General features: G+C 41.8%; 1 protein-coding gene across 1 annotated transcript in view; it reads left to right on the forward strand.

Annotated features, from left to right (window-relative positions):
* The window catches only part of TMCO4 (transmembrane and coiled-coil domains 4), a 114,122-nt gene that overhangs the window by 37,893 nt on the left and 49,713 nt on the right, over positions 1 to 26,516 (forward strand). Inside the window, exons 8-11 of the mRNA XM_069079349.1 lie at positions 1,479 to 1,598; positions 10,987 to 11,151; positions 12,793 to 12,929; positions 18,784 to 18,868. Coding sequence (XP_068935450.1) covers positions 1,479 to 1,598; positions 10,987 to 11,151; positions 12,793 to 12,929; positions 18,784 to 18,868 — 507 coding nt within the window. The remainder of the gene's footprint in view (positions 1 to 1,478; positions 1,599 to 10,986; positions 11,152 to 12,792; positions 12,930 to 18,783; positions 18,869 to 26,516) is intronic.

The following is a 26,516-nucleotide window of genomic DNA, read 5'->3' on the forward strand; positions in this document are numbered from 1 at the left end:
CCCTGGAGTCAGTAAGACCTGAGTTCAAATCTGGCCTCAGACATTTAACACAAAAACTAGCCATGTGACCTTGGGGAAGTCACTTAACCCCGATTGCCCTGCCTTCCTTCCCCCCTCCAAGAGAGAGAGAGAGAGAGAGAGAGAGAGAGAGAGAGAGAGAGAGAGAGAGAGAGAGAACAAACATGCAGGGATGTTGCCGTAGATGTCCTGGAAGATTAGAGCTGATTTGATTGAACAATAGATTTATTAGCAAGAGCACAAGATTCAAAATTTAATGACCACCTAGCCACCAGGGAGATAATTTCAGGGGACAAGAGTTATTGACCCAAGTTCAAAAATGGCTTGTGACAGGGCGGCTAGGTGGTGCAGTGAATAGGGCACTGGCCCTGGAGTCAGGACGACCTGAGTTCAAATGTGGCCTCAGACACTTAACACAAAAACTAGCTGTGTGACCTTGGGCAAGTCACTTAACCCCCATTGCCCTGCCTTTCCCCCTCTAAAAGAAAATGGCTTGTGACCCTAGGCAAGTTATTTAATTCCTCTGAGACTCAGTTTTCTCATCTGTAAAATGAGAGAGTTGGTACAATTCTAGATGACTAATGCTGAAGCGTACTACCTACCTCGTGATGAGGGATGATAGATGAGTGCATAATGAGACATGTATTTGTATGTATGCGGCCACTAGGTGGCATAGAATGCTGGGCCTGGAAGAGACATCTTTCTAAGCTCGTGTGACCTCAGGTACTTACTAGCTGTGTGACCCTGGGCAAGCCATTTCACCTTGCTTGCCTCAGTTTCCCCATCTGTAAAATGAGCTGGAGAAGGGAATGTCAAACTACTCCAGCATCTCTGCCAAGAAAACCCCAATGGGGTCACAAAATACTAGACATGACCAAAAATACTGAACAACAACAAACATGCATTTATATGTGTGTGTGCATATACTCACATCTATCTTTTGGTGGTAGTTACACACACATACACATATATGTCTTCTGGACATGGTCAGTACAGAAATTGGAGGTAGCTAGATGACTCGGTCAATGGAGCACTGGACCTGGCATCAGGAAGACCCAAGTTCCAGTCTGACCTCAGACGCTTACTAGCTGTGTGAACCTGGGCAAGTCACTTAACCTCTCTTTGCCTTAATCCCCTGGAGAAGGAAATGGCAAACCACTCCAGTGTCTTTACCAAGAGAGCCCCATGGACAGTGTAGTCCACAGGGTCATGAAGAGTCACCACAATTCAACAACAGTAACAATGCAGACGTTTGTTTTGCTTGACCATACGTGTTTGTAACAGGGATTCCATTTTCCTTTCATCCTCAAATTAAGGAGGAGGGAAGAAGAGAGAGAAACAACCAATTTTTGATGATTAAAAAGACATACAATATGATTTAAAAAAATAAAATGAGAAATTTGGACTCAGTGTCTTCCAAGGTCCTCCCAGCTCTAAATCCATGCTCCTCTGGTCTTTAGGCTACAAGATGAAGAAGCGAGTGGGAGCCATAGAAGAATTTGAATTCTTACCCTTAACTGATGGGAAACAGCTTCACATCACTATCGCCATCACTGGCTGGCTCTGCTCCGGTAAATACGGTAAGAATGGGGGTGGGCCCTAACTCATGTGGCCACGTCGTGACTCAGACCACATTTGGTAGAACCGTATTCTGTCCTGGATATCACTGGGTTGGATATATTGGGTTGGATCTGTGGCTTAATCGGCATGGGCCTTCCCTCCCCTGCTATCCATGCCCTCATCCCGTGCCGGTCTCACCCATCTTTCCCTGTAAATCCCCCATACAGTAGTGGTTCCTAACATAGTCTCCACAGACCTGTTTTAAAAATATTTTGATGTGTATTCCAATACACTTTCAATATTTGTGTTTTGCTCAATAAAATATTTTGTTAAGTATTTCAATATAATTAGTTTCCTTTGTAGTTCTATGTATTTTAGTTTAGACATTTAAAAACCTTATTCTGAAATGGGTTCCGTGGGCTTCATCACACCAACAAAGGTACCCAACATACGCAGACACACACACACACACACACACACACACACACAAAATGCAGTAGATAGAGCATTGAACCTGGAGTCAGGAAGTCAGGCTTTAACTAGTTGTGTGACCTTGGGCAAGTCACTCTCTCAGCCACAAGTTCTGAGTTTGAGTCTCCATTCCACCACAAATTGTCTTTATCCAATTCAGTCCATCAGGTGTTTATTAAACAAGTACCAGGATCCAGGCATTAGGCTGGCAGCACAAAGACAAAAAAAATAAATCTGCTCTTGTCCTCAAGTGTCCTACATTCTACCAAGGGGACACAACCTAAAAACATTAGGATCTACATGATCGTTTTAAGGAAGTGGGAGAGGCAGACTGTTTAACAGAATTTTACTGGACCCGTCTTTAACCTGGGAATGGTGGGAGACAAAGCAGAGCAGGTCAGAGAGAAGAGTGTCAGGAATCAGATAGTGTCCTCACAGGCCATCCATCTGAAAAAGAATTCTGTGAGGTATGTATTGTGTTCTCCCTGTGTCTCTTCTCTAAACTATCTCTCTTTCTGTGAACTGATCCTCTCGTGACATGATCTTGAGGGCTTTCGTCATCTTCATCACCTTCCCCTGAAGCTGCTCCGGAGTCCATCTTAAAGTATGACACCTAGGAAACACAAAACTCCTGTTGGGGCCTGACCAGGGCAGAGTGTGGTGGGACCGTCACCTCCCTCGTCCTATACCCAAGTTTTAAACCCACTTATTAAGTGCTTATGATGTGGCAGGCACTGGGGATACAAAAACAAACAGAAAAACGGTGCCTGCCCTCAAGAAGCTTTGGCACATAAAAGCAAGTTGAAATGAGAGAGGAAGAGAAGAAGATGAAAGTATTCAGCATGGGGACATGTTAGAGAAAGTCCAGAATCAAAAGTGTAGCCTGAAAAGGAATGAAGACATGGCTGACCTGAGAATCATCCTTAAAATGTAGGTTCTGGTAAGAACGAGCCAGTCATAGGCATAGATTACCAGGGTGGAGGGTACTTCCAGTATGTGAAATCTAGGAGTGTCATGAGATTCCAGTATAAGGAGGTTTCAGTGGGATAGTAGAGAAAACCCAGAGAGTCCGGAGTTCAGCGTAGAGGAGAAATGCTTCTCTTAATGCAGCTTAAAATCTCATTACCTACCACACTGCTGACTCATCTTGAGTCCATTAAAATCCCAGATCTTTTATAGGCAAACTACCATTTGGTCATGCTTTTCTTCCCCCTTCTCCTTATGGTGTTAGGTTGATTTTTTGAACCCAAGGGTAAGACTTTACATTTACTCTAGTAAATTTCACTTTATTGGGTATGGCCCAGAATTCTAACCTATTAAGATTGTTTGGGATCTTGGCATTATCAACCCAGAGGGTTTATTGTTTCCCGAGCTTTGTGTCATCTACAGATTTGTTAAGTGGGCCCATCCATACCTTTATGTAGGTTACTGTTAAAAATGTCAACCAGCCAAGCACAGATCTCCAGAACAATTCACTGGAAAGCCCTTTTCCTAGTTGACTAGGCAGCCAGAGATGTAGCACTGAACCTGGAATCAGGAAGACCTGAATTCAAATCCACCCTCTGACACTTTCTAGCTCTGTGATGCTGGGCAAGTCACTTAATCTCTCTCAGCCTCAGTTTCCTCATCTGTAAAATGGAAATAATAATAGCACCTACCTCCTGGGGTTCATGTGATGATCAAATGAGATAATATTTGTAAAGCACCTTACAAACTTAGAGAAATGCTGGCTATTATTATTGTAATATCAAACTGTTAATGACTACTTTGAGCCTGGCCATTCAATCATTCTTAAGTCTACTTAAGTGTATTGTTGTCTAGCCCACACCTTGCCATCTTTTCCACAAGAATAATAAGAAGCTTTGTCAAATGTTTTGTTGAAATTGAGGTTAAATAGCTAATATGTACATGTATTTTGCATGACTTTCCATATATAATTGATATATTGCTTGCCTTCTCAACGAGTTGGAGAGGGGGTAGGAGGGTGGAAGAGAATTTGGAAGTCAAAAAAATTTTTTTAATTTATATTAAAAAATTTTTCAATGTAATTGGAAAATATTTAACAAAGCAAATTTTAAAATATATTTTTAAAATCTAGGTTAAACTCTATGGAAGTCTCCTTATCTGCCAGTCTAATAAATGTGTTTTTTTTTTCAATGAGGTTAATCAGGCATTATTTGGTTTTGTTAAAAAGTTTTATTTTTGCATCAGTCATTTTCCACAAACACCCCCCAATGAATCCGCCAATCCATCAACAAGCCGATATCTTCTTAGTAGCCCTTGTTAGTTTACGCTCCATCCCCAGCCAGCCCATCACATCTAAATCCTGGGCCGAGATCCAGAAATCCCAGTCCCATTCTCTGACACCATCTCCTTAAGCAGCTCTTCATTCCTAGATTCAGTCTTCTCTTCCAGAGGCTTTGCCTCACATTGGCAGCTGCAGTGACAGAAGTACCATCTGTGCCCCTCTGGTCTTCAGTTTCCTGCCCAAGACTTCATAATCCTTACAGTGCTTCTGGGAGTGTTGCAGGTACCACGTGAGTCACCAGCACTAGTGGGAGTCAGTCATTGGGTTGGAGGAGACTCAGCAGGTTTTCTGTCTCCTCCAGGACTCCAATCCCCCTCCACTTACCCCAGCAAGGCAGCCCCCTCAGTGTCTCTTCAAGGGGTGTCACCAGCACACCCCCGTTCTCTTCTTCCTCTGTTCTTTGCTGAATGATCCATTATCTGACAGCACCTACGTTTCCATAGCAAGATTCCTCGGAAAAGAAGCACCTTTTCTCTTCTCAGAGAGTATAGCTCTCTCCATCCAGAAGAGCTTCATTTCAGTTAAACATATTTGGCATTATCTGAACTGGTTTAGAAAATAGAGAGACATCCTATGAGAATGCTGGGTCTAGAGTCGAGTCCTGGGTTCAAATCCCACCTCTGACACTTATTGCCTCTGTGTCCTTTGGCAGGTCACTTCACTTCCTGGGCCCCCGTTACTTCAATCTGTAAGATGAAGGGGATTGACCTATGAGGTCTCTTCCATCTCGAGATAGATGATCCTGTGATCCCTAATTTCATAAATGTTGATGCTTCTCCCAATATGGACATCGACCTCTTCTCATGAGCCCCTGTGGCCAACACTGCTGTCCAGCTGTCTGGCCAGTGCTTGGACCAGCCCATCACTGAGAATGCACAGAGAGCCTTTCTGTCCTGGTAGGACCTGGCAGAACTTACATTTTACATGGAGTAGCCTTCAGGAACTGGGTCACTCCCAGAACCCCACTTATTCATTCAGCAGACCTTTTAAGCATTGACTGTATGCAGGACACTGTGCTGGGCAGAGGGGAGAGACAGTCGGCCCTTACAAAGCTTACATTCTAGTTAAGGAATAAGACCCCAGGACAGACAGCTTCTTGTCTCCCCAGTAAATTCCTCAAAAGTAGGAATTGTCCTATACTTTGTATGTGTATATGATCAAGGGTGTGCTGATAAATGTTTAAGAACTGGCTCAATGGGGGGAAGAATAATATTAATAATGTTGTTCAGTCTTTCTAGTCCTGTCTGACTCTTTATGGGGTTTTTGTGGTAGAGATCCTGGTGTGGTTTGTCATTTCCTTCTCCAGCTCATTTTACAGATGAGGAAACTCAAACAAACAGTGACTTGCCCATGGCCATACAGCTAGTAAATGGCTGAGACTGGATTTGGACCCAGATCTTCCCGACTACAGGCACTCTATCCAGCTACAGGATACATTTTTAAGTTTAATCTTTAGTATTAGCATTTTCTCCATTAATTTCCTAAGTCTAGATGATCAACAAAACAGTAGATCAAGCCCTGATTTGTATCTCTGCTAATTTCTGAGGTACAAGTGCTCACACCAAAAATTTAACAATCAGCTCTCACAAGCAAGTACAAGCTGGCTTCAGCACTCCTCCCCCCCACCACCACCACCCCGGGCTGTGATACACAATGAGTGACTATGTGAGGGATCTGTGACTTATTGGTGTGGGGTGCTCCTTCCTCCAGTGCAGATCACAGCTCACCCAGCACTTAGTAAATCACTTCCTTCCATCCATATAAACTCCTTGTCTCCCCTGTTCTAACTTAAGCTCTCTGAGAGTAGGAATTGTTTCATTCTTTATTATGTGTATCCCCTGCATCCAACCAAGTTCTTGGTCCATACTAGACTTTTGATCAAGTCTTTTGTTAAGTTTGAGGGCAATGCCTGAGGCCCGTGGATGTGCAGAAGCTTTTTAGGAGCAGGATTTGGACCCAGTGTTTCTCTCTACAAGTCCAACATGCCCATCTATCACACTTCTCTGTCTCTGTTCTTGACCTGGCGAGGGGAAAGAGGGTGGAATCTATGATTTCTTTGGTTTAGGGAGACTACTGCTTAGTAAACCCTCCCCCCCCCAAATTATCACATTAGAAACTGGCCTGGGAAACTGAGGCGCCTGTCTAGAATCACACATGGAACACCTAGGTGACACAGTGGATAGAGGACCAGCCCTGGAGTCAAGTGGACCTGAGTTCAGATCCAGCCTCAGACACTTACTAGGTTTATGACCTTGGGCAAGTCATTTAACCCTAATTACTTTAAAAAAAAAAAAAAGGAGAGAGACTTGGGACTTGGACCCAGGTCTGCCAGGTTCCTGAGATCCTCCCTCTCTTGGTCCTGGGCTCCAGTTTCTTTACACTGATGCTGACTTTCTATCTGTCTACACTGGGCTGTCTCTCTCCCTCCACCAACTGGCCTCTATCATACTGCACAGTATTATATGAAAAATACTTTACATCATGGCTCACAACGTCCTTAGATGAGGTGTGGGGACCAGGGCGAAAAGCAGAGGGATTAGGCTTCAGAAGAAGGGTGTGGGTGAATATTAATGTTAGCAAGGGCTTACATCCCTCTCTTGTTGCTAGCTAGTCACTCAGTAACCAAGCTGAGACCCACTTGGATCTGCTGATTTCAGGGTGACAGCTGCCACCCCGCGTGGCTTTCTCATGGGGTAGGGGACTTCACATTAGCACAGAAGCACAGACTTGTTACAGCGGGAAGGGACTTTAGAGATCATCTCCTCCAAAGCCTTCATTTTATTTTTAGACTAGACCTGCGATTCCATTCATTATTAAATGGAATTATTTTTTTTATATTATATGGAATTTCCTTTACCAATGTAGGTTTGTATCTGCTTGGAACTTATGATCTTAGATACTTTACCTAGGATATTGGAATGTTAAGTGACTTGCTCAGGTTATCAGAAAGCCAGTATATTTCAGAGGTAAGATTTGAACCTAGACTTTCTTGGCTCTGAGGATGGCTGTCAGTCCTCTGGGTACCATAGCCTTTCTCCCTCATGTTATAGAACTAAAGCCCAGAGAGGGGCTTTACAGAGGAGGAATTTGACCCATGTCTTTTGGCCAGGGTTCCTTCACTGTGCTGTCTCTTGACCTTAGAAAGGTCCTGAGCAGAGGAATGGTGGAATTTTGTGAAGAGTTATTTTTGACTATTGACAGAAAGCTCACGTGACTCATGAAAAAAAGCCACCTTCTCCTTGGTGAGAGAGATTCCTACACCCACAACTCAAATCATCTCTGATGAAGAAAGCTGTGTGCAAGTCAGGCCAACACAACCTCCAACGCACCCACGGGAATTTTGCTTTGAAAAACCACATTATGAAATGGCATCTCCATTTAAGGCTGAATGTGCCAAGAGGGGGCTGTGGGCATCTGGAGCTAGCCTTGGTTCTGAGTTCACTGATGCTGAATTGACTTCAGGGAAAGAAAAGAATGTTTGTACTTGTCCACACAACATAGCCCCATGGAGGAGGTCAGGAAGGAGTGGCAGTAGAGGAGAGGGAAGACTTGAACCCAGTGCCTAGCTCTTTCCATTATTAGTTAGGTGACTCTAGGGAAGACACTTAATTTCACTGAGTCTCCCTTTCTTCTCCCTCTTCTCACTCCCCCCCCCCCCCGTTTTCTTTTCTCTCAGGTTACTTGGCCTCAGTTTCCTTATCTGTAAATGGAGATAATCATTCATAGAATTATAGATCCAAGGCTTAAAAGTTCTTTAGAGGTCATCCAGTCCAACTCCCCTATTTTAGAGATGAAGAAATTGAGGCTCAGAGAGGTCACATCACTTTCCCAAGGCGACATAGGGAGTAAGTAGCCAGGCTGGGATTTGAACGCATGTCCTCTGATTCCAAATCTCTACACAGCAATTTTTGCTGGGAAAGTATAAGGAACAAGGTAAAAAAAAAAAAGAAACATCACAAACCAGGGGCATGATCTCCTCTTTCACTTTGGTCCCTAGGGAGAATGAGCTCAAGTTGCCACAAAACATGCCCCCACCCCAAGCTTACTTCCAGGTCGGTTGTAGCCAAGGGATGAGTCACTCCCTTGTTTGCAGGACATAGTGTCTCAGCTACTGACTGGGTTGATTCACTGCTAGGTTGAGTCAAGCAGGGCACTCTTCAGGGCTCCAGCCTATCCTGCTGTTAACCAGCTTGTTACCAAAGGAGAACCCTGAAGGTTTTTCTGTACTTTCAGAGCTGACAAGGTCATAATCTGGCCTGTTCTGTCTCTGAGACTCATTCACCTGAGTTCAGGAAAACCGAAACAACAGATTCAAAGGAAACAAAAGTATCATCTGTTCATGGCCACGTGGTGACCAGGTAGGGAGATAAGGTAGCTGTAACAACAGGCTGAGGCTGCTGTCGGTGCTTCTCCCCCAACCCTGAGACCTATAGTAATTTTCCTTAGACAGGGAAAGGGAGTGTTCATCTCTTCTAGGCTTTTGTGTGGCCTCTGGTTCAGGCTTAGCATCTTGTTAAAAGATGTGTGTTGTCACACATTCAGCTGACAAGAAACAGGATGCCTGAAGTAGGAGGAAAAGGGGTCCTCTGTCCTGAATTTCTGGAAGCTGATTCCCAAAGCTGTCACATGGACACGTCCTGTGCTTGCAGCACTAGGCTATAGTACCCTCATTCCACAAAGGGCAGCCTGTTAACAATAGAATGGAAGCTCTGGTCGCTAAATGGACTGGATGTCTGTTGTCCAAGAGCCAGCCTAGCCAAGTGCTGAGAGGAGCTCATCACCAGAGGGAGGGCTACCAGCCATAAGGACCTTCCAAAATAAAACTTCTGACCTTCCTTCGTTGGTAGAAGGAGCTCCCGTGTACTGACCAAGTCACAGATTCTTGAAGAATTGAAGGAGGCATCCCATTTAACATGAGAAAACTGAGGCCAAGAGACAGGAAATGACTTGACCATGGCCACACGACTGTTAAGGGGCAAAACTGGGAGTGATACTCAGGTCTTCTGAGTCTAAAGGCAGGGCTTTTTTTTCCCACAATACCACTGCCATGTAATAATAACAAAAATCACTCATATTTCTGTAACAATGTACGATTTACAAGATGCTTTCCTCACAGCAGCCCCCTGAAATAGGTAGTGCAAATGTTATTGCATCCATTGTATAGAGGAGAAAATTGAGGGCCTGAGGAGGAGAAGTCCTACATCAAGGCAGTGCTAGAAGACTCTGGAGGACCCATCAGGCTTATTACACATTACTGCCCCTGAGGTACTCACTGTTGTCAACTGAATTGGCCTGTATGATAGGACTTTTAGTTGGGGCACACATCCCTATATATGAACGCCATCTCCCATCATCTTGCCTTTGCACAGGCAGGCTCCACGTCTGGTGTGTTCTCCCGCCTGATCTCCACCTCTTCAAACCTCTAGCTCTCAGCAGGGCTTAGTTCCAGTGTAACTTCCTCTAAATAGTCACTTAGTCAACAAGAATTTATTATAAATACACACTATGTGGTGAGCACTGCGCTAAGTGCTAATGATACAAAGAAGGATGAAAACATGGTTTTATCTTCAAGGAATTTCTATTCTGATGGGAAGATGCAAACCACTATATATAATTTACATATGGATACATATATTTGTATATAGACATATATTTGTAATACACACAGATATATTTGTATGTAGACATACACATATACAAACATATATTTGTATATAGACATGCATATAAACACATATTTGTATAGACACATGTGTTTATATATAGACATACATATATACACAATATAGACACATATTCAAGATATATCATGTGTGTACCCACACTCACACATATATGACATTTACAGTGTAATGGGAAGTAGTCTCAGAGAGGAAGGACCAGCAACTGGAAAGTCTTCTACAGAAGGTAAAATCTGAGTTGGATCTTAAGGAAAGCCAGTAGAAACTAAGAAGCAAAAGTGTGGAAGGAGAGGCTTGCCGACATTGGTGCATCAGCCAGTACGAAGGCGTGGAGATGGGAGATGGATTGTCATGTTCAAGTAGGTCACTGTGCCTGAATCACAGACTGCACAGAGAACAGTGAAGGTATAAGAAGGAGCCAGATTATAAAGAGCTTTAAACTCTGATCCTGGAGATAATAGGGAGCCAGTGTAGCTCATTAAGAGAGGTGACCTGGTCAGATCAATTTTCCTCCCATGGTTAGTGCCCTCCTCCTGAAGCTTTTATTTTCCTTTAATTTTTTAAAGTATTTTGTATTTACTTACCTGTGTAAGTGTTGTTCTCCCTACCCCAACCCCATTCCCACCAATAGAATGGGAACTCCATGAGGGCAGGGACTGCCTGGTTTGGGGATCCCTGGAGCATCACACACTGCCTGGAAGAAACCAGGGACTTTATCAAAGCTTGTTGGACCAGGACAAGTAACTGGGTGTCCAGACTCTTCATTCTGCGTTCTTTCCCCACAATAGAAGCTAAAAGCATGGCTTTCCACTTGCTATGCTGACACCAGAGGCAGGGGGGTTCAATGTTGCTCTGAGGCCTCTCGCAGCCCCCTTGCTTGTATTTGTGGATCAGCAATGCCTCTCACCACCCCTCGAGTGAACCATTGTCCTTGTGGTTTTCCCCTAGGAATGTTCACTACCCCCTGGGCCAGCATGGCCCGGAGCAGCGAGCAGTACTGCCTGGCCTGGGAATCCAAGTACCTGATGGAGCTTGGCAGCACCCTGGAGACCCTGCTCAATGGCTTGGTGAATATGATGGCTCAGGAAGCCCTGAAATATACAGTCTTGTCTGGTAAGACCCCCTGCTGTTCAGCCCTTGCTTACCTCTCTAGCCAGAGTGCAGCTAGAGAAGACAGGGGGCCAGAAGATTAGAATTCCCAGCCTAGCTCTGCTGCTTACAGTGACTGTGACCTTGATTGAATTACTGAACCACTCAAGGCCCTCTTTTCCCAATTAGTAAAACTGAAAGTTAGACTCTAAGGTTGTTTCTAACTCTGATGTTGGCTGTTTGAAAATCTCCTCTTTCTCTGATATTTGGTGTTCTGAAGCAGGCCTTCTTAAACTTTTTCTCCTGGAGACCCCTTTTCCCTTTTTGTCAGCTGATGCAGTTGCATGGCCTGAGGGCGTGTGCAGCATAAAGTGTGCATGCTTTGTGTTCAGAACCAAGGCTGCAGTGAAGTTGTGCAATCCGCCGACATGGACAAGCACTGCCAGAAACACCTCGGATTCCTTATGGGCTTGATTTTTCATTAAATTTTGGTTGTTGCTGGTTCAGAAACCTTTTACTGTTGCCACATTTTTGGGACCCCCACATTCAGTTATGAGACCCCATATGGGGTCACAGCCCACAGTTTAAGGAGCACTGTTCTAAAGAACCTTCCATCTTTGATGTTCTGTGTTCTAAGGGTCCCTCCAGCTCTGATATCTATGTTCTAAGGTAAAGTTTCTTAACCTAGGGATCGCAGGCCCCCAAGAAGTCCATCTTAGGTTCCAGAAGAGAACTTGGATGGGGCAAAATTACATATTTATTTTCACTAACTTCTAACTTAAATTTAATATTTCTTTCAATTATGAATTTCTTTTTAAAACACAATATGGAAAAGGGATCCTTTAAAAAAGGTTAAGAACCCCTGTTCTAGAGTCCTCCTTATTCTGACATTCTATGTTCTAAGACCCCTCCCAACTAACAACAGTCTATGTTCTGAGACCCCTTCCTAGCTCTATGATCTAAGGGCCCTCCCAGCTCTATGATTTTATGGTCTGTCCAGTCCTTTTCTATTATTTCCTTCCTAACCTGCCCTTTCCTATTCATATTTGTTCCATACCTAAAACCCAAGACTTTTAATCAGTCAGACTTTTGTTTTTAAAGACTGAATCTCCCCATTTCAACCCAGGCTAGAAGTACAGTAGCAAGCCCCCAAGCCCAATCCCACAACTGCTGTCACAGGAGCTTTGACTTGCTCCATCTCTTTTTTTTCTTTTTGGAGGGGGGAAGGCAGAGAAATTGGAGTTAAGTGACTTGCCCAAGGTCACATGGCTAGTATGTGTTAAGTGTCTGAGGCCAGATATGAACACAGGTGCTCTATTCACTGCTCCACCTACCTGCCCTGACTTGCTCCATTTCTGACGTGGATCAGTTAATTCCCCCTTCCTTAGGTGATGGTGGCACCCCATTCCTAAGCTCTCACCTTAAACTTAACACAGACACCAATTGCTAAACTTAACACAGACACCAATTTGTATAGCCCACTGCAGCTCAGAACTCCAGAGCCCAAGAGATCTGCTAGTCTCAGACTCCCAGGAGCTGGGATTACAGGCATTCACCATCACATTCTGTTCCCATTAGTAGTTCAGACTTAGGGTAGTGCCATCAATTTCACAGGCTCCCCCAATCATTGCTTCCCATCCCTGATGCCTTTCCTGTTTCTTCCAGGTATCTTGACAGCATTGACTTGGCCATCTTCCCTCCTCACTGTGGCCAACGTCATCGACAACCCCTGGGGGGTGTGCCTTCGCCGGTCGGCAGAGGTTGGCAAGCACCTGGCCCACGTACTACTCAGCCGGCAGCAGGTAGCCAGAAACCTTCCATGTACTGAAAGTAGCTCTGTTGCCTTACAGATACATCAGTAAGGAAGGGGAGGAGGAGGGGTTTGCCTGTGGAGACAGTTCTTTTACATGAGGCTATTGCAGAGGTAGCAAGAAGGGACTCAAAGCCTTGTCACATCTTGCGGTCCTAGTCTATCTAATATTAGGAAGGAACCAGCCTCAATCAGCCTAGGGAAGAAGGAAGGAAACAAGCATTTATTAAATGCCTACTAAGGGCCAGGCACTGTGCTAAATGATTTACAGTTATCTCATTTGATCCTCACAACAACCCTGGGAGGTAGGTGCTTTTATGATCCCCCTTTTACAGGTGAGGAAACTGAGGCAAAGGTTAAGTGACTGACCCAGAGTCACACAGCCTGCAGCCACAAATTTGAATTCAGGCTCAAATCAACAAGCATTTATTAAATGCCTAGTACATAGAAAGCACTGTGTTCTGGGTGTGAAAATACAAAGACAAAAATAGAGGCCTTTGTTTGTGTGGTAGTATGGGTAGAGTGGAAACAGGGCTGGATTTGGAATTAGATTCTCAGCTCTCACTTTCCTCATCATTAAAATGAGAATGTTGGACTACATAATGTCTGGCATTTGGATAGCATTTTAAGTCTTACAAAGAACATCTGATTATGTTCTCTCATATTAGCCAGATATAGATTTATATGTCTACATATAGAGAAATGTCTGTATGTTATATTATCTATGTGTAGATATAGAATATATGTCTATAGATATATCTAGATAGATATGTATAATATATGTAATAATATGTGGTGTATTGTGTGTGTCATATATGCTGCGTGATACAATAAAAGACAGCGTTATATATTATATATGTATATTATAGCACCATCTCATATATGACAATATCATATCATATCATATATCATTTGATGCTCAAAAGAGCAGTAGGAGGGTTCAAAGGTCCCTGCTTGCTGTAAATCTAGGATTGTGTGTTTTTCAGAGTTCACATGTTCTTGGGAGAGACAACATATACGCATATATAATATGCACACAGACATGTAACACATGCAAACATATGTGTATACCATATTCACATATAATATACATGTGTGTACATATGCATGTGTGTGGCGTACACATATAATAATGGACATCAAAAGGAGGAGAAAGAAATGGAATGAGAAGAGTAAAAAATTAGGGGGTGCAGAGCCCCTGAGGAGTCCCTGGTAGAAAAAGAGCAGGACTGATGAGAAGTCAATGGGAAAGTAGAATGTGTCTTAAAATAGAAAAGGATTGACAGACAGCAACAAGATGTGAAAATCTAGAGAAAATATACATGATCCAGAAATCATGGAAGAGTTTCTTGATACAGAAGGTTTGTTGAGGAAAAGATGAAAGGAATAGAAAATCTTCATCCAAGAGTGAAATGGATGACAGCCAGTCCATGAAGAAACAAAAGTCCACGAAACTTGACCCAAGGTCTAGATCCAGGTCTAGTTCATATATATATATATATATATATATATATATATATATATATATATATACACACACACACACACATACAATAAACATGCTGATACACGTGTGTATATATACACGTTTATGCATTCACATACATATAGTTACGTGTCTGTAATTATATATACATGTGCACAGAGGCTTATATACATATATGTATATAAGTTCAATATATTTAATAAAATCTGAATATCATTTATATGCTTTGACTTAATAGTTGTGTGAGGAACCATCTATATACATTCTAAGAGAGCTGAGTGAAATGAGTTTTTTATGTTTTTCTTTTGTCTGAGTTGGTTTGAGGTTTAATTTTGGTTTTTTGCATCAGCAATATTTGTAGTTTTAAACAAGCAAACTATGTTTTAACTGCTTTAACTTTATCACAGAAAAAAGCACTTGATCCTAAGGAACAATTAACTTCTTTCACATTCAAGAAAAACCTTTTACAAATATTTATTAATATCATTCACAGTCATTATTCTGAACACTAACAAATGTTTAACCCATGTGTGCCCAAGTTTACCTAAGAGAATTGTCCATCTAAGTAGAATTTTGACATTCTCTTGAAACCCAACTTATTAGTAGAAGCTACATTTTATGAGTAGAGGTAAATTTGCCTAAAATTACTTCTGGCAACTTGGACAGATCAATGTCACAGGAAGGAGCCCTCAACCTGGAGTCTGGAAGTCCTCGATCCAAATCTGGCCTCAGTTCCTTCTTAGCTGTGTGACCCTGGGTTAGTCACTTCACCTCTGTCTACCTCTGTTTCCTCATCTATGAAATGAGGATAATAACACCTACTTCCCAGGGTTATTGGGAGAATCAAGTAACAGAGTATTTGTATAGTGCTTTGCAAACCTTAAAGAACTACATAAATGCTAGCTGTCATCACCATCACCACCATCATCATTATTTTGTTATTAGTTATTATCATCGTTCTGGTAACTGATTCTCATTATTACCTGGGAATCAGTTCCTCCTAAACCACAGAAAGTGTTTTGTCTCCAAGTGTCCAAACACTGGTTGTTGTCCTTTGTTTTTGAGGAGGACTAAAATGGCATCACTGTTAGAGTCAAAGTGCAGCGTGGCCAACTGTGACTGATGAGACCAATAAGAACTCGGAAGGCTCTACCACAGGTCAGGAGCAAATAGTCCAAGTGAACATTGGGAGTGGAGATGTCTCTGATTTTGCCCATCTCACATCTCTTTGAGCTACTTTGATTCTGCTTTGCTTATAGACACAACGCCTTCTTTGATTTGGGCACGCCATGCTGGGCGGTCCTTTGCCGGAATCTCCCATGTCATGCAATCAATTCCAAAATTCTTCAGAGAGACCTTGAGAGAGACTTTGTATCACTTTTTCTGACCTCCTTGTGAGTGCTTGCCTTGTTTGAGTTCTCCATAAAATAGTCTTTTAGGCAAGCGTACATTTAGCATTCAAATAACCCGACCAGCCCATCAGATTTGCACTCTCTGTCATCCAAACACTAACCACTTAGTAACAGATCAGAAAGATTTTTAAATCTTGTTGAATGGGGAAGAGATAGATGAATAGCTGTTATAAGATTGTCCTGCATCTGTTAAGGTGATGATGGGCACATTTCTTATGGACCCACAGGGGGCCCTGCATTGACACAGGGTATGAAAATAACTCCAGATTTCTACAAGAGGGATCTAAGGAAAATAAACTTTCTCTCTAAATCTTCATTGATGGTAATTCAGATGGACAGAATTAGGGTAGAAAACAGCCCCTTTCTGCCATTCATTTAAAGGGGAAGGCATGTTTATTTGCACAATCCTAGAGTCTAAATTTTCACTTGATGATGTTACCAGTCTGAAACTTTTCAGTCCTCAGAAACATGGGTAAATACTGCCAAAACTTGTTTGTTTGTTTTTTTAAAAAAAAGCTTTAAAATGTGATCATTTTTACCTTGACTTTCAAAGAGAAAAATTTATACTTGCTGATTTGGAAAGTAGAGTTGTCCCATCTTATTTTACTAACCAAATGGTCTTCTCTTAATCATGGAGTTTTTCTTAAATGTTGAGAAGATTATAGTTCCTTAGTATCAAGTGTTCATTTCTATGATAAAGTCAATGCAGAAAGCTTATAATTGCTTGTTCAAAGCTACAAAGTGTTGCTGATGCAAAAAAAAAACATCCCCGTCTGCTGGAACCTTAATATTCTTCCAATAGGGGTATATATTTGAGTCTTACATCTTTGTCACTGTGGGCATAAGTAGGCAAGCAAATTTTCCAGCATTTTGTAGTCTTTTATACTAATGACTTTAATGTTTCTCTTTCTTTATCTCAACCCATCCCTTAAATACATAGGACCAGCCTTTTTTATTATTTGGGTCCCTTGGTTCCATAGGACTTAGGCAAAAATAAATTAGTCATTGGCATATTATACAACCATATATTACTTACTTTATTGCAAATACTGGTGAACAGTGGTCAATAAATAGTTTTGTTTTCTTTTTTTAAAAAAAACTAACAAGGTGAAAAGGAAAGGAACCACAGAACTGAAGAAAGACAAATATCCCAATTTTCCAAAAAATAAAAAAGGAAGAAAAATCTGCAAGCTACAGGATAGTGAGCCGGTTTTGATTGCTGGGGAAATTCTAGACTCTATCATGACAAAAGATGTTTAGTGAACATCCAGGGATCTCACAAGGGAAGAGGTGATAGTCAAGTCACCTTATTTCCTTTTTTATTTTATTTCATTCATTTTTCCCTCCCTTCTTCCACACCCCACTCCCCCTGCTGGCATTTAGTCTGAACTAGGCTATAAATGTATGATCATATCAAACATATTTCCACATTAGTCATGTTATGAAAGAGGAATCAGAACAAAAGGAAAATTTCAATCATGAGAAAGAAAAAACAAGAAAAATAGTAAAAAAGAGAAAATAGTATGCTTCTGTCTGCATTCAGACTCCATAGTTCTTTCTCTGGACATGGATAGCATTTTCCATGATGAGTCTTTTGAAATTGTCTTAGATCATTGCATTGCTCTGAAGAGTTAAGTCCATCAAAGTCAGTCATCACACAAAGTTTCTGTTACTGTGTACAGCAACAGTGTTCTCCTGGTTCTGCTCACTTCACTAAGCATCAGTTCATGTAAGTCCTTCCAGGGTTTTCTGAAGTCTTCCTGCTCACCATTTCTTATGAAACAATAGTATTCCATTACAGTCATATACCATAGCTTGTTTAGCCATTCCCCAATTGATAACCATCCCTTCAATTTCCGATTCTTGGTCACCACAAAAAGAATGTATGTGAATATTTTGGTACATGTGGGTCCTTTTCCTCTTTTTATGGTCTTTGATATACAGACGAAATAGTGATATTGCTGGATCACGGTTTTATAGCCCTTTGAGCATAGTTCCAAATTGCTCTCCAGAATAGTTGGATCAGTTCACAACTCCACCAACAATGCATTAATGTTCCAATTTTCCCACATCTTCTCCAACATTTATCATTTTCCTGTTTTGTCATATTAGTCAACCTGATAGTTGTGAGGTGGTACCTCAGGGTTGTTTTAACTCTCATTTCTCTAATTAATAGTGATTTAGAGCATTTTTTCATGAATAGATAACTTTAATTTCTTCATCTGAAAACTGCGTGTTCATATCCTTTGACCATTTATTAGTTGAGGGAATGACTTGTATTCTTATAGATTTGACTCAGTTCTCTATATATTTTAGAATTCACTTCCTTTTTTTAACAGGATTACTAAACTGGTAGCTGAGGGGAAATATGCAGACATGGATAACCTAGGTTTTAACAAAGCATTTGATGAAATATCCGTTCAGAACCCTAAAGTAGTTAATTTTTAGTGGTTCATTGTAGGCTTGGTATAGGAGGTCATCAGTGGGGAGGCTCAAGGTTCTGGGTTAACGTCTTTATGACTCCCATAAAGGCTCATCAAATTTAAAGGTAGAAGGAACAGTTAAGACAGAGGATGATAGAATGAGTATTGAAAAGTTCTTAACACAGGAAGGCACTGGGCCAAATCTAATAAAAAGAAATTCAGTAGGGATAAAAGTAAAGAGGCAGCCAAATTTGACTAGAATATTCCATAATAAAGGGAATAGTAAGAGAATAGGGTTTAAAAGATAGGTTGGAAGTAATATTCCATGTTCTAAGGGACCTTCCAACTCAGACATTCTATGTTCTAAAGCGTCTTCTAGATCTAAGATTCTGTGTTCTAAATGGTTCTATGATTTCCGTGTTCTAAGTCTCTTCAAGACTCAACAGTCTATGTTCTAAATTCTCTCTCAGATCTAACATTCTTTGATTATATTCTAATCCATGATCTTTGTCTGTTCCTTCCAAGGGGAGACGACCTGTTACTTTGATTGGCTTCAGCCTGGGAGCAAGAGTCATTTACTTCTGTTTGCAAGAGATGGCTCAGGAGGAAGGTGAGTCTCATTCAGCTGAGTGCAAATGAATGATAACCAAAGCTACCCCCAGAACAGTCCAGAAGGGGGCACAGCAGGACCTCCATAGCAAGAAAAAGGAAACGGACGCTCCTTTACTTGCAGCTTTTCAGTGGCATACCAAGTTGCCACACCAACTTGAGTTGGGATTTTGGAGCGGCATCTTCAGTTCTCGAAAGCTGAGGGTTCAGATTAGAGCCTAACTCTTCTTAGTGGGGTTGGACGTACCAAATCTCACTGGGTAGAATTATGACTTCACATCCTTTCCCAGAGTTGGAGAGCCTGTGAATTGTGACTTATGATATGAGAAATTGGAGTGAAGGAGCGCAATGAAGCTGTAAATCAAAAGTGAGCTTCAAAAGCCTCCAGTGTATGTGAGTCACAGAAGAATAGGTCTTTAAACTAGATTTGTTATGCATGAAGCGCTGGTGTAAGACCAGTCCTTCTTTTGTGAGATTAACGGTGAAGTATATGGAACTGTGTTGGAATAAATAGTTGGTAAGGCTTCAAGAATCTTGCAGCATCCATTGTGGTGGTTTGATGTGGTCTTTCCATTATTTTGTATTTGTTCAATATGGCCCTATCTGCTGATCACCTTGGGAATACAGTCATATGCTCATGTGGCGTGCCTCTGTTTCCCCCTGGTGTCTTCATGTAGTCCACAATCAATTCCTCTGTTACCCTAGAGCCGTTCTATACTCAAAAAGGAATCTGAACCACGATGCCTTAGAGATTGGACTGAGAGTCACATATCCGAGCTCTGATGATTGAGCTCAAGCCCCTATCACCTGTTAAGACTGCTCAGTGATGAGCATCTTACATGATACATGAGTGGTGGAAAAAGTAAATAATAGCAACCTATGGTCCATATGGAGTACAGATGGACCCACTTGGAGAATTTATGCTACGAGCCCCTCCTTGGTCTCAGGACATAGACACCCTGGGGAATGCAAGCATGGGATATCTTATGGCATGATACTGATATTGAAGGACTTCACCACCAGCAGTTAATGCTGCCCATGTCATATCCTACCTAAACAATATTTGTTACAATTACGAACTTAGCCATCATTAATCAACAGACGCATTTCAAAAAAACAAAATAAGAGGATTGTATGTTAAACGATAAACTTTGGTTACATAGATTTTTTTAAGTATATATTAAATTTAACACAGTAGTAACAAAACGGCTTTGTTTGTGTCCCCTTCAGAAATCTTTTTGTTTTTTTGTGTGTATTTTTAAATATCTCATTGGTGTTCTTTTCATCTTTTTTGTATCCCTTTCACACCCCACTAACTCATATCTCCATCCAAACAAAATAATAGTTACCATTTATATTATTTGTCAAATAATATAATAATTAATGTAAGTAAATAATAAGCATTTATATTGATAGCCATTTATGTAGGTTTTCTCATTTTATCCACATAACAATTCTGGAAGGTAGGTGCTATTATTATCCCCATTTTACAATATAAGGAATATTTTACAATATATAAGGAAACTAAAGCCAATAAAAGGTAGGTGACTTGCCTAGGGTCACACAGCTAGTAAATGTCTGAGGCAGAATTCAAATTCAGTTCTTCCTGATTCCAAGTCCAATGTTGTGTGCACTGCCCTCCCTTATAACAAATTACTAGGATTATGCAAAGCAAATTACACTTTTGGCCATGCATATCTGAAAATGCATGTCTCATTCTTCACCTTTAAAACATCACTTTTCTGCCAATATGTGGGTAGAATGTTTCATCCTCAGTCTTCTGAAGTCATGATGAATCACTCACTGCCTTGCTCAAAGCTGAATAATCTTTCAAAGTTGTATTTTTGGTAATTTTGCGGTATTTACATTATGGTAATCCTGTAAATTGTTCCCCTGGTTCTACTCATTTCACTCTTATGTTCATTCATACAAATCTTCCCAGGTTTCTCCAAATCTATCATCTTCCTGATTTCTTAGACAATAACATTCCTTTACATCTATATACCATGATGTATTTGGCCATTCCCCAACTGATGGACACCAGCTTTGTTTCCAGTTCTTTGCTACAGCAAAAAAGGGCTGCTATAAATTTCTATAAATATGGGTCATTTCCCCCATCTTTGGCAAAAGAGTATGCACAATTGAGTGACTTTTTGGCTATAGCTCCAAATTATTTTCCAGAATAGCCAGATAAAATCACAGCTCCACCAACAATGTATTAGTGTGCTCGTTTTCCCCTCACAGTCCCTCCTAGCAATTTTCATTTTCCTTTTTTTATCATCTTTGCCTATCTCATGGGTGTGTGAAGTTTCAGGGTTGTTATAGTGAGTAATTAGAGAAGTGCTCTAATTATTAATGATTTCTAGTATTTTGTTCCATATGGTTATTGATAGCATAGATTTCTTTGAAAACTCCCTGTTCCCCACCCTTTAACCACTTATCTCTTAGGGAAAGGCTCTAGTTCTTACATATTTGTATCAGTTCCATTGATTATTATAAATGTCTACTATTAATAGCTCACATTTAGACAGCACTTTGAACTCTGTAAAATTCTTTACAAACATTCTATCATTCAGTGTTCATATTAACTCTATGAGCACACAAGTGCTAATGTCACCATTTTACAAATGAGGAAACTGAGGCTTAGAGAGCTAATAGCTAACATTTCTATAGTACCTTAAGGTTGCAAAATGCCTTACAAATGTCTAATTTGACCCTCACAACCCTGGGAGGCAGGTATTATTATTAAACCCATTTTGCAGATGAGGAAACTGAAGCAGACGGGTTAAGTGCTCTGCTCAGGGTCCCATAGAGTGTCACATGTGGGATTTTAATCCAGATTGCCCCAACTCCAGGTCCATTCCTCTTCTCATTACGCATCATTAAACAAAGCTAGGTAATCACCACCTGTGGGGAAAGAGCACACTCAGTTACATCAGTTGTAAAATCAAGATAATACTGGCACCTACCTCTCAGCATTGTTGTGAGAGTAAAATGGGATAATATTTGTAAAATGCTTTGCAAACCTTAAAGTGCTATGGAAGTGCTAACTATGTTATCAGCTGTGATTTCTGACTCCAGATCTAACAGTTCACTGCCCCGCCAGATCATAAAGGAGGGAGAAAGCTCTCCAGCAGCTGGAGAAGGCCAGGAAGGCTTTCTGTCATCTCTAGAGAGTCAATTCCAACAACATTCACTTATTCAGGGCCTGTTTGGGAGCAGCGAGTCTGAAGTCAGGAAGACCTGAATTCACATCCGGCCTCAGACTCTTACTAGCTGTGTGACCCTGGGCAAGTCATTTAACCCTGTTTGCCTCAGTTTCCTCATCTGTCAAATGAGCTGGAGAAGGAAATGGCAAACTACTTCAGTATCTCTGCCAAGAAAACCCTATATGGGGTTACAAAGAGTCGGACACAGATGAAATGATTGATATAAAAACCAGCACCTAAATAGTTCCTGCCCTCAAGGAGCTTACATTCTCCTTGGAGTTTGCAACATGCCTAAAGATGAGTAGATACAAAGTCATTCAAAGTAATTTCAATCCCTCAGCACCTGGGGCAGGGAGAGAAGGCTGGCAGGGGGAGATCAGGAAAGGCCTTCTGTAGGAGGCGGCATCAGAGATATCTCTAGAAGCCAAGTTGTCTAAGAGGTGGAAGTGAGAAGGTTCTATGTCCTCCACAGAAGTGGGAAATGAAACATCATTTGTTGGGTACAGCTAGCAGTCCAGCTTGACTGGGGTGGTGACCATCTGAAGGGAAAGAATAGGAAGTAAGACCAGACTGGTAAATGGGATCCAAGTGGTGAAGGGCTTTAAATTCCAGGCTGGGACATCTGTATCTTATCTTGGGGCAATGGGGACCCATAGAAGATTCTTGAAGAGGGGATGGCAGAATAGGATGAAGCCTCATGTCTCAGCTGCTTACAGAGGCCTCTAGGAAAGAATGAGTGCCTGGGCCAGAGCAGCATCAGGTTTTTTCAAATTACAAAATCTCCAGGGCTGAAACAAGCAGGAAAATTGGTCTATGAACGTGAATGGGCCAGTAATGGACCAGAGAACCAGACAGAGGGCTCATTGGAGGAGTTAACCATTGAACCCGACTCATCTCTCCAAAACTCACTCTTTCTGGCTATTTTTATTCTGTGCTTCTTCCTGTGAGTGACAGACTGACATGGGCCTGGGCCAGGGCTGCTGTGACTCCTGACTCCTCAGGGTAATAGGGAGCCACTTCAGCCTCTTGAACCGGAAATGATGTGGTCAGAACTATGCTTTAACAATATCTGCCTGGCAGCTGTTTGGGGGCTAGGCCGGAGGCAGCAAGACTCATTAGACAGCTGTTGCAGGAGTCAAGATGAGGTGTGCTCTGTCCAGTTAAATAAAGAGAACGCAAAGGGTACAAGGTTTCCTGAAGGTAGAATCAGCAGAATTTGGCAATTGATTGGATGAATACAAGGCATGGGAGGAGAAGGACAGTGCTGGCGACTCGAAGATTGTGAACCTGAATGACTGAAGGGACGTGGTGTCCTTGATGGAAGGAAATAAGGAAGTGAGGAAGAGGGAAGAAAGATAACAAGGTCCAATTTGAATTTGTTGATCTTATAGTCAGTCAACTAGCACTTATTAGCACTGTGTGCCAGACCAGATTTGGTGCCAAGCGCTCAATCATGTACACACACTCTAGTGTAGTAGCACAAGTATTATCCCCATTTTTGTTGTTTTTAAGTTGTTTTTCCATCACGTCCAACTCTTTGTGATCCTATTTGAAGTTTTCTTGACAAAGAAACTGGAGTGGTTTGCCATTTCCTTCCCCAGCTCATTTTACAGATGGGGAAACTGAGGCAAAGAGGGTTAAATGACTTGCCCAGGGTCATACAACTACTAAGTGCCTGAGTCCAGATTTGAACTCAGAAAGATGAGTCTTCCTGCTTCTAAACCCAGTGTTCTGTGTGCTATGGCGCCACCTAGCGGCTCTGTTTTACATTTTACAGAGGAAAAAATGGAGGCCTAGAGAGGGAAGACTACTTACCCAACATCATCCATCTAGCTAGTGGAAGAAGTGTGGGATAAGAACCCAGACTTTCCAAGTCCTTATCCAAAACGTGTGTGTGTGTGTGAGTGTGTGTGTGTGAGTGTGTGTGTGTGAGTGTGTATGTGTGTGTGTGTAAAATCATTCTAAATATACTTCTATTTATCACTTCTTTCTCTGGATAGAAACTTTTTCTGGCCACCTCTACCGCAAGTACGTTTCTCCCAAGATGACCTTGTCTCAACTTTTCATATGTTTTGAATATATCTACATACATAGGGGATGTCTCCACCATTAGAATATGAATTCCTTGAAGGCAAGAGACTGTTTCATTTTTGTCTTTATATCTCTAGTGCCTGGTACTAAATAAATGCTAGTTAGTTAATTGACTAGAGGGAAGCACTAAGAGGTTAAGTAATTTGCCCAGAATGTGTCAGAATCAGAACTTGAACCCAGGGCTTAAACTCTGAAACCAGGTCTCTGTCCTCTACAGCATGCTGCATTTTAGTTCCCTAAAAATGCTTCCTGCCAGAGTAGTTGGGGTCATCGTCTAAGGGGGATGGGAAAAGCTCTGGGTTTGCGATCAGAAGGCCTGATTATGAGTCCTATTTTTGTTATTTCCTTCTAGACCAGAGGGGTCAAACTCATACCAGTAGGGTTCCACAGGGTCCACAAAACCACCCACCCAGAAGCAGATGAAAATGTCATTGGGAAAAGTTTGACAAAGTAAATAAAAACACAGTATGATATGGATAGTGTTGATTTGTGGTGCCTCTCAGGTCCTCAGTTTCCTTCTCTGTAAAATGAGGAGACTGGGCTACATGATCTCCAAGATCCCTTCAGTTCTTGGTGTATGACCAGCAATTTCCTGATACTCATTTCTTGCTGAAAAGATGGTCACTTGTCGTGTTGGAGTTTTGTTTAAAAAGTTTTTATTGATGTCTTTTTTTTTTAACATCACCACAGTTTCCTCCAGTCAGTATGCCATACCATCCCAAAGAGCCATCCCATCTAACAAATAGTATTTTTTTGTTGTTTTTTTTTTTGAGGGGGGAAGGCTGGGCAATTGAGGTTAAGTGACTTGCCCAAGGTCACACGGCTAGTTTTTGTGTTAAGTGTCTGAGGCCGGATTTGAACTCAGGTCCCCCTGACTCCAGGGCTGGTGCTCTATTCACTGCGCCACCTAGCCACCCCCCAAATAGTATTTTTTAAGATGAAAAGAAAGAAAGAAAAGAAGAAAAACAACATAACTCATCGATACACTGAAAGAAGTCTGAAAATTTGTACAGTGTATAGCACTTGTGGATCTCCCGCCTCTGCAGAGAGGTTGGGGTTGGTGGTGTCTTCTTAAATCTCTTCTCTTCAACCATGCTTATTCTTTCTCATTTTGTAACATTCACTTTTATGTTGTCCGTGGTTGTTCTTTTTGTTCACATTATTGTAGTCATTGTGTATAGATTTCTTGATTCTGCTTACTTCCCTCTGTATCCGTTTTGATAGATCTTCCTGTGCTTCTCTGTATTCACCTACATCATTTCTTACGGCACGGTAATACTCCATTTGGGTCACTAAGTGGCTCAATGGATAGAGTACTGGGCTTGGAGTCAGGAAAACACGAATTCAAATTCCACATTAGACACTTACGAGCTGCCTTTACAGAATGTTAGTTGTAAATGACAAACTTTCCACAGAACAACACTTATTATTGGGGATTCATGGAGATAACTGTCTGCCGAGGGAGCCCATCAGTCAGTCAATCGACATTCATCTCTTAAGTTGGTCAGGCACTATGCTAGGTACTAGGGATGCAGAGACAAAAATGAATAGTCTGCTCTCAAGAAATTTCCCTTTCCTAAGAGGAGAAAGCATCTATGTACATTTATCCATCTATCCATCTCTCTCTATCTCTCTCTATCCATCTATTCATGTCTGTCTATCTATCTCTGTATATATATGTGTGTATAGAGAGAGATGTATTATATATATGTATATATATGCATACATACCAACACACATATGTAATATTTAGTAGTTAGGGAGAGGAAAGCCCTAACAGCTGGCGGGGAATTATCAGAAAAGGTTTCTGCTTGAACTCAGTTTGGAAGGAGTGAAAAGGGCAGAGAGGGCATTCCAGGCGCAGAGGATGGCCAGTGCAAAGGAGTGGAGAATGGAGTCAGTCAGTGAAGCATATATTAAGCACCTGTTGTGTAGCAGGCACTATGTTAAGTGCTGAGGATACAAAGAAAGATAAAAACCTGGTCCCTGCCCTCAAGGAGCTCCCAGTCTAGTGGGAGGAAGGGATAACTCCATGTTAAGAATTATGTCGGGGCGGCCAGGTGGCTCAGCGAGTAAGAGCACCGGCTCCAGTGTTGGGATGACCTGGGATCAAATCCGGGCTCAGACACTCAGCACCACACCCAGAAATACCTGGCCATGTAACCTTGAGCAAGTTACTTAACCCCGATGGCTTAGGGGCGGCCAGGTGGCTCAGCAAGTAAGAGCACCGGCCCCAGTGTCGGGATGACCTGGGATCAAATCCGGGCTCAGACACTCAGCACCCACCCAGAAACACCTGGCCGTGTAACCTTGAGCAAGTTACTTAACCCCGATGGCTTAGGGGCGGCC

The sequence above is a fragment of the Petaurus breviceps genome, unplaced genomic scaffold (genome assembly GCF_028583685.1).
Source record: "Petaurus breviceps papuanus isolate PSGF00001 unplaced genomic scaffold, PetGlider_PUasm1.0 91041, whole genome shotgun sequence".
Taxonomy (NCBI): Eukaryota; Metazoa; Chordata; class Mammalia; order Diprotodontia; family Petauridae; genus Petaurus; species Petaurus breviceps.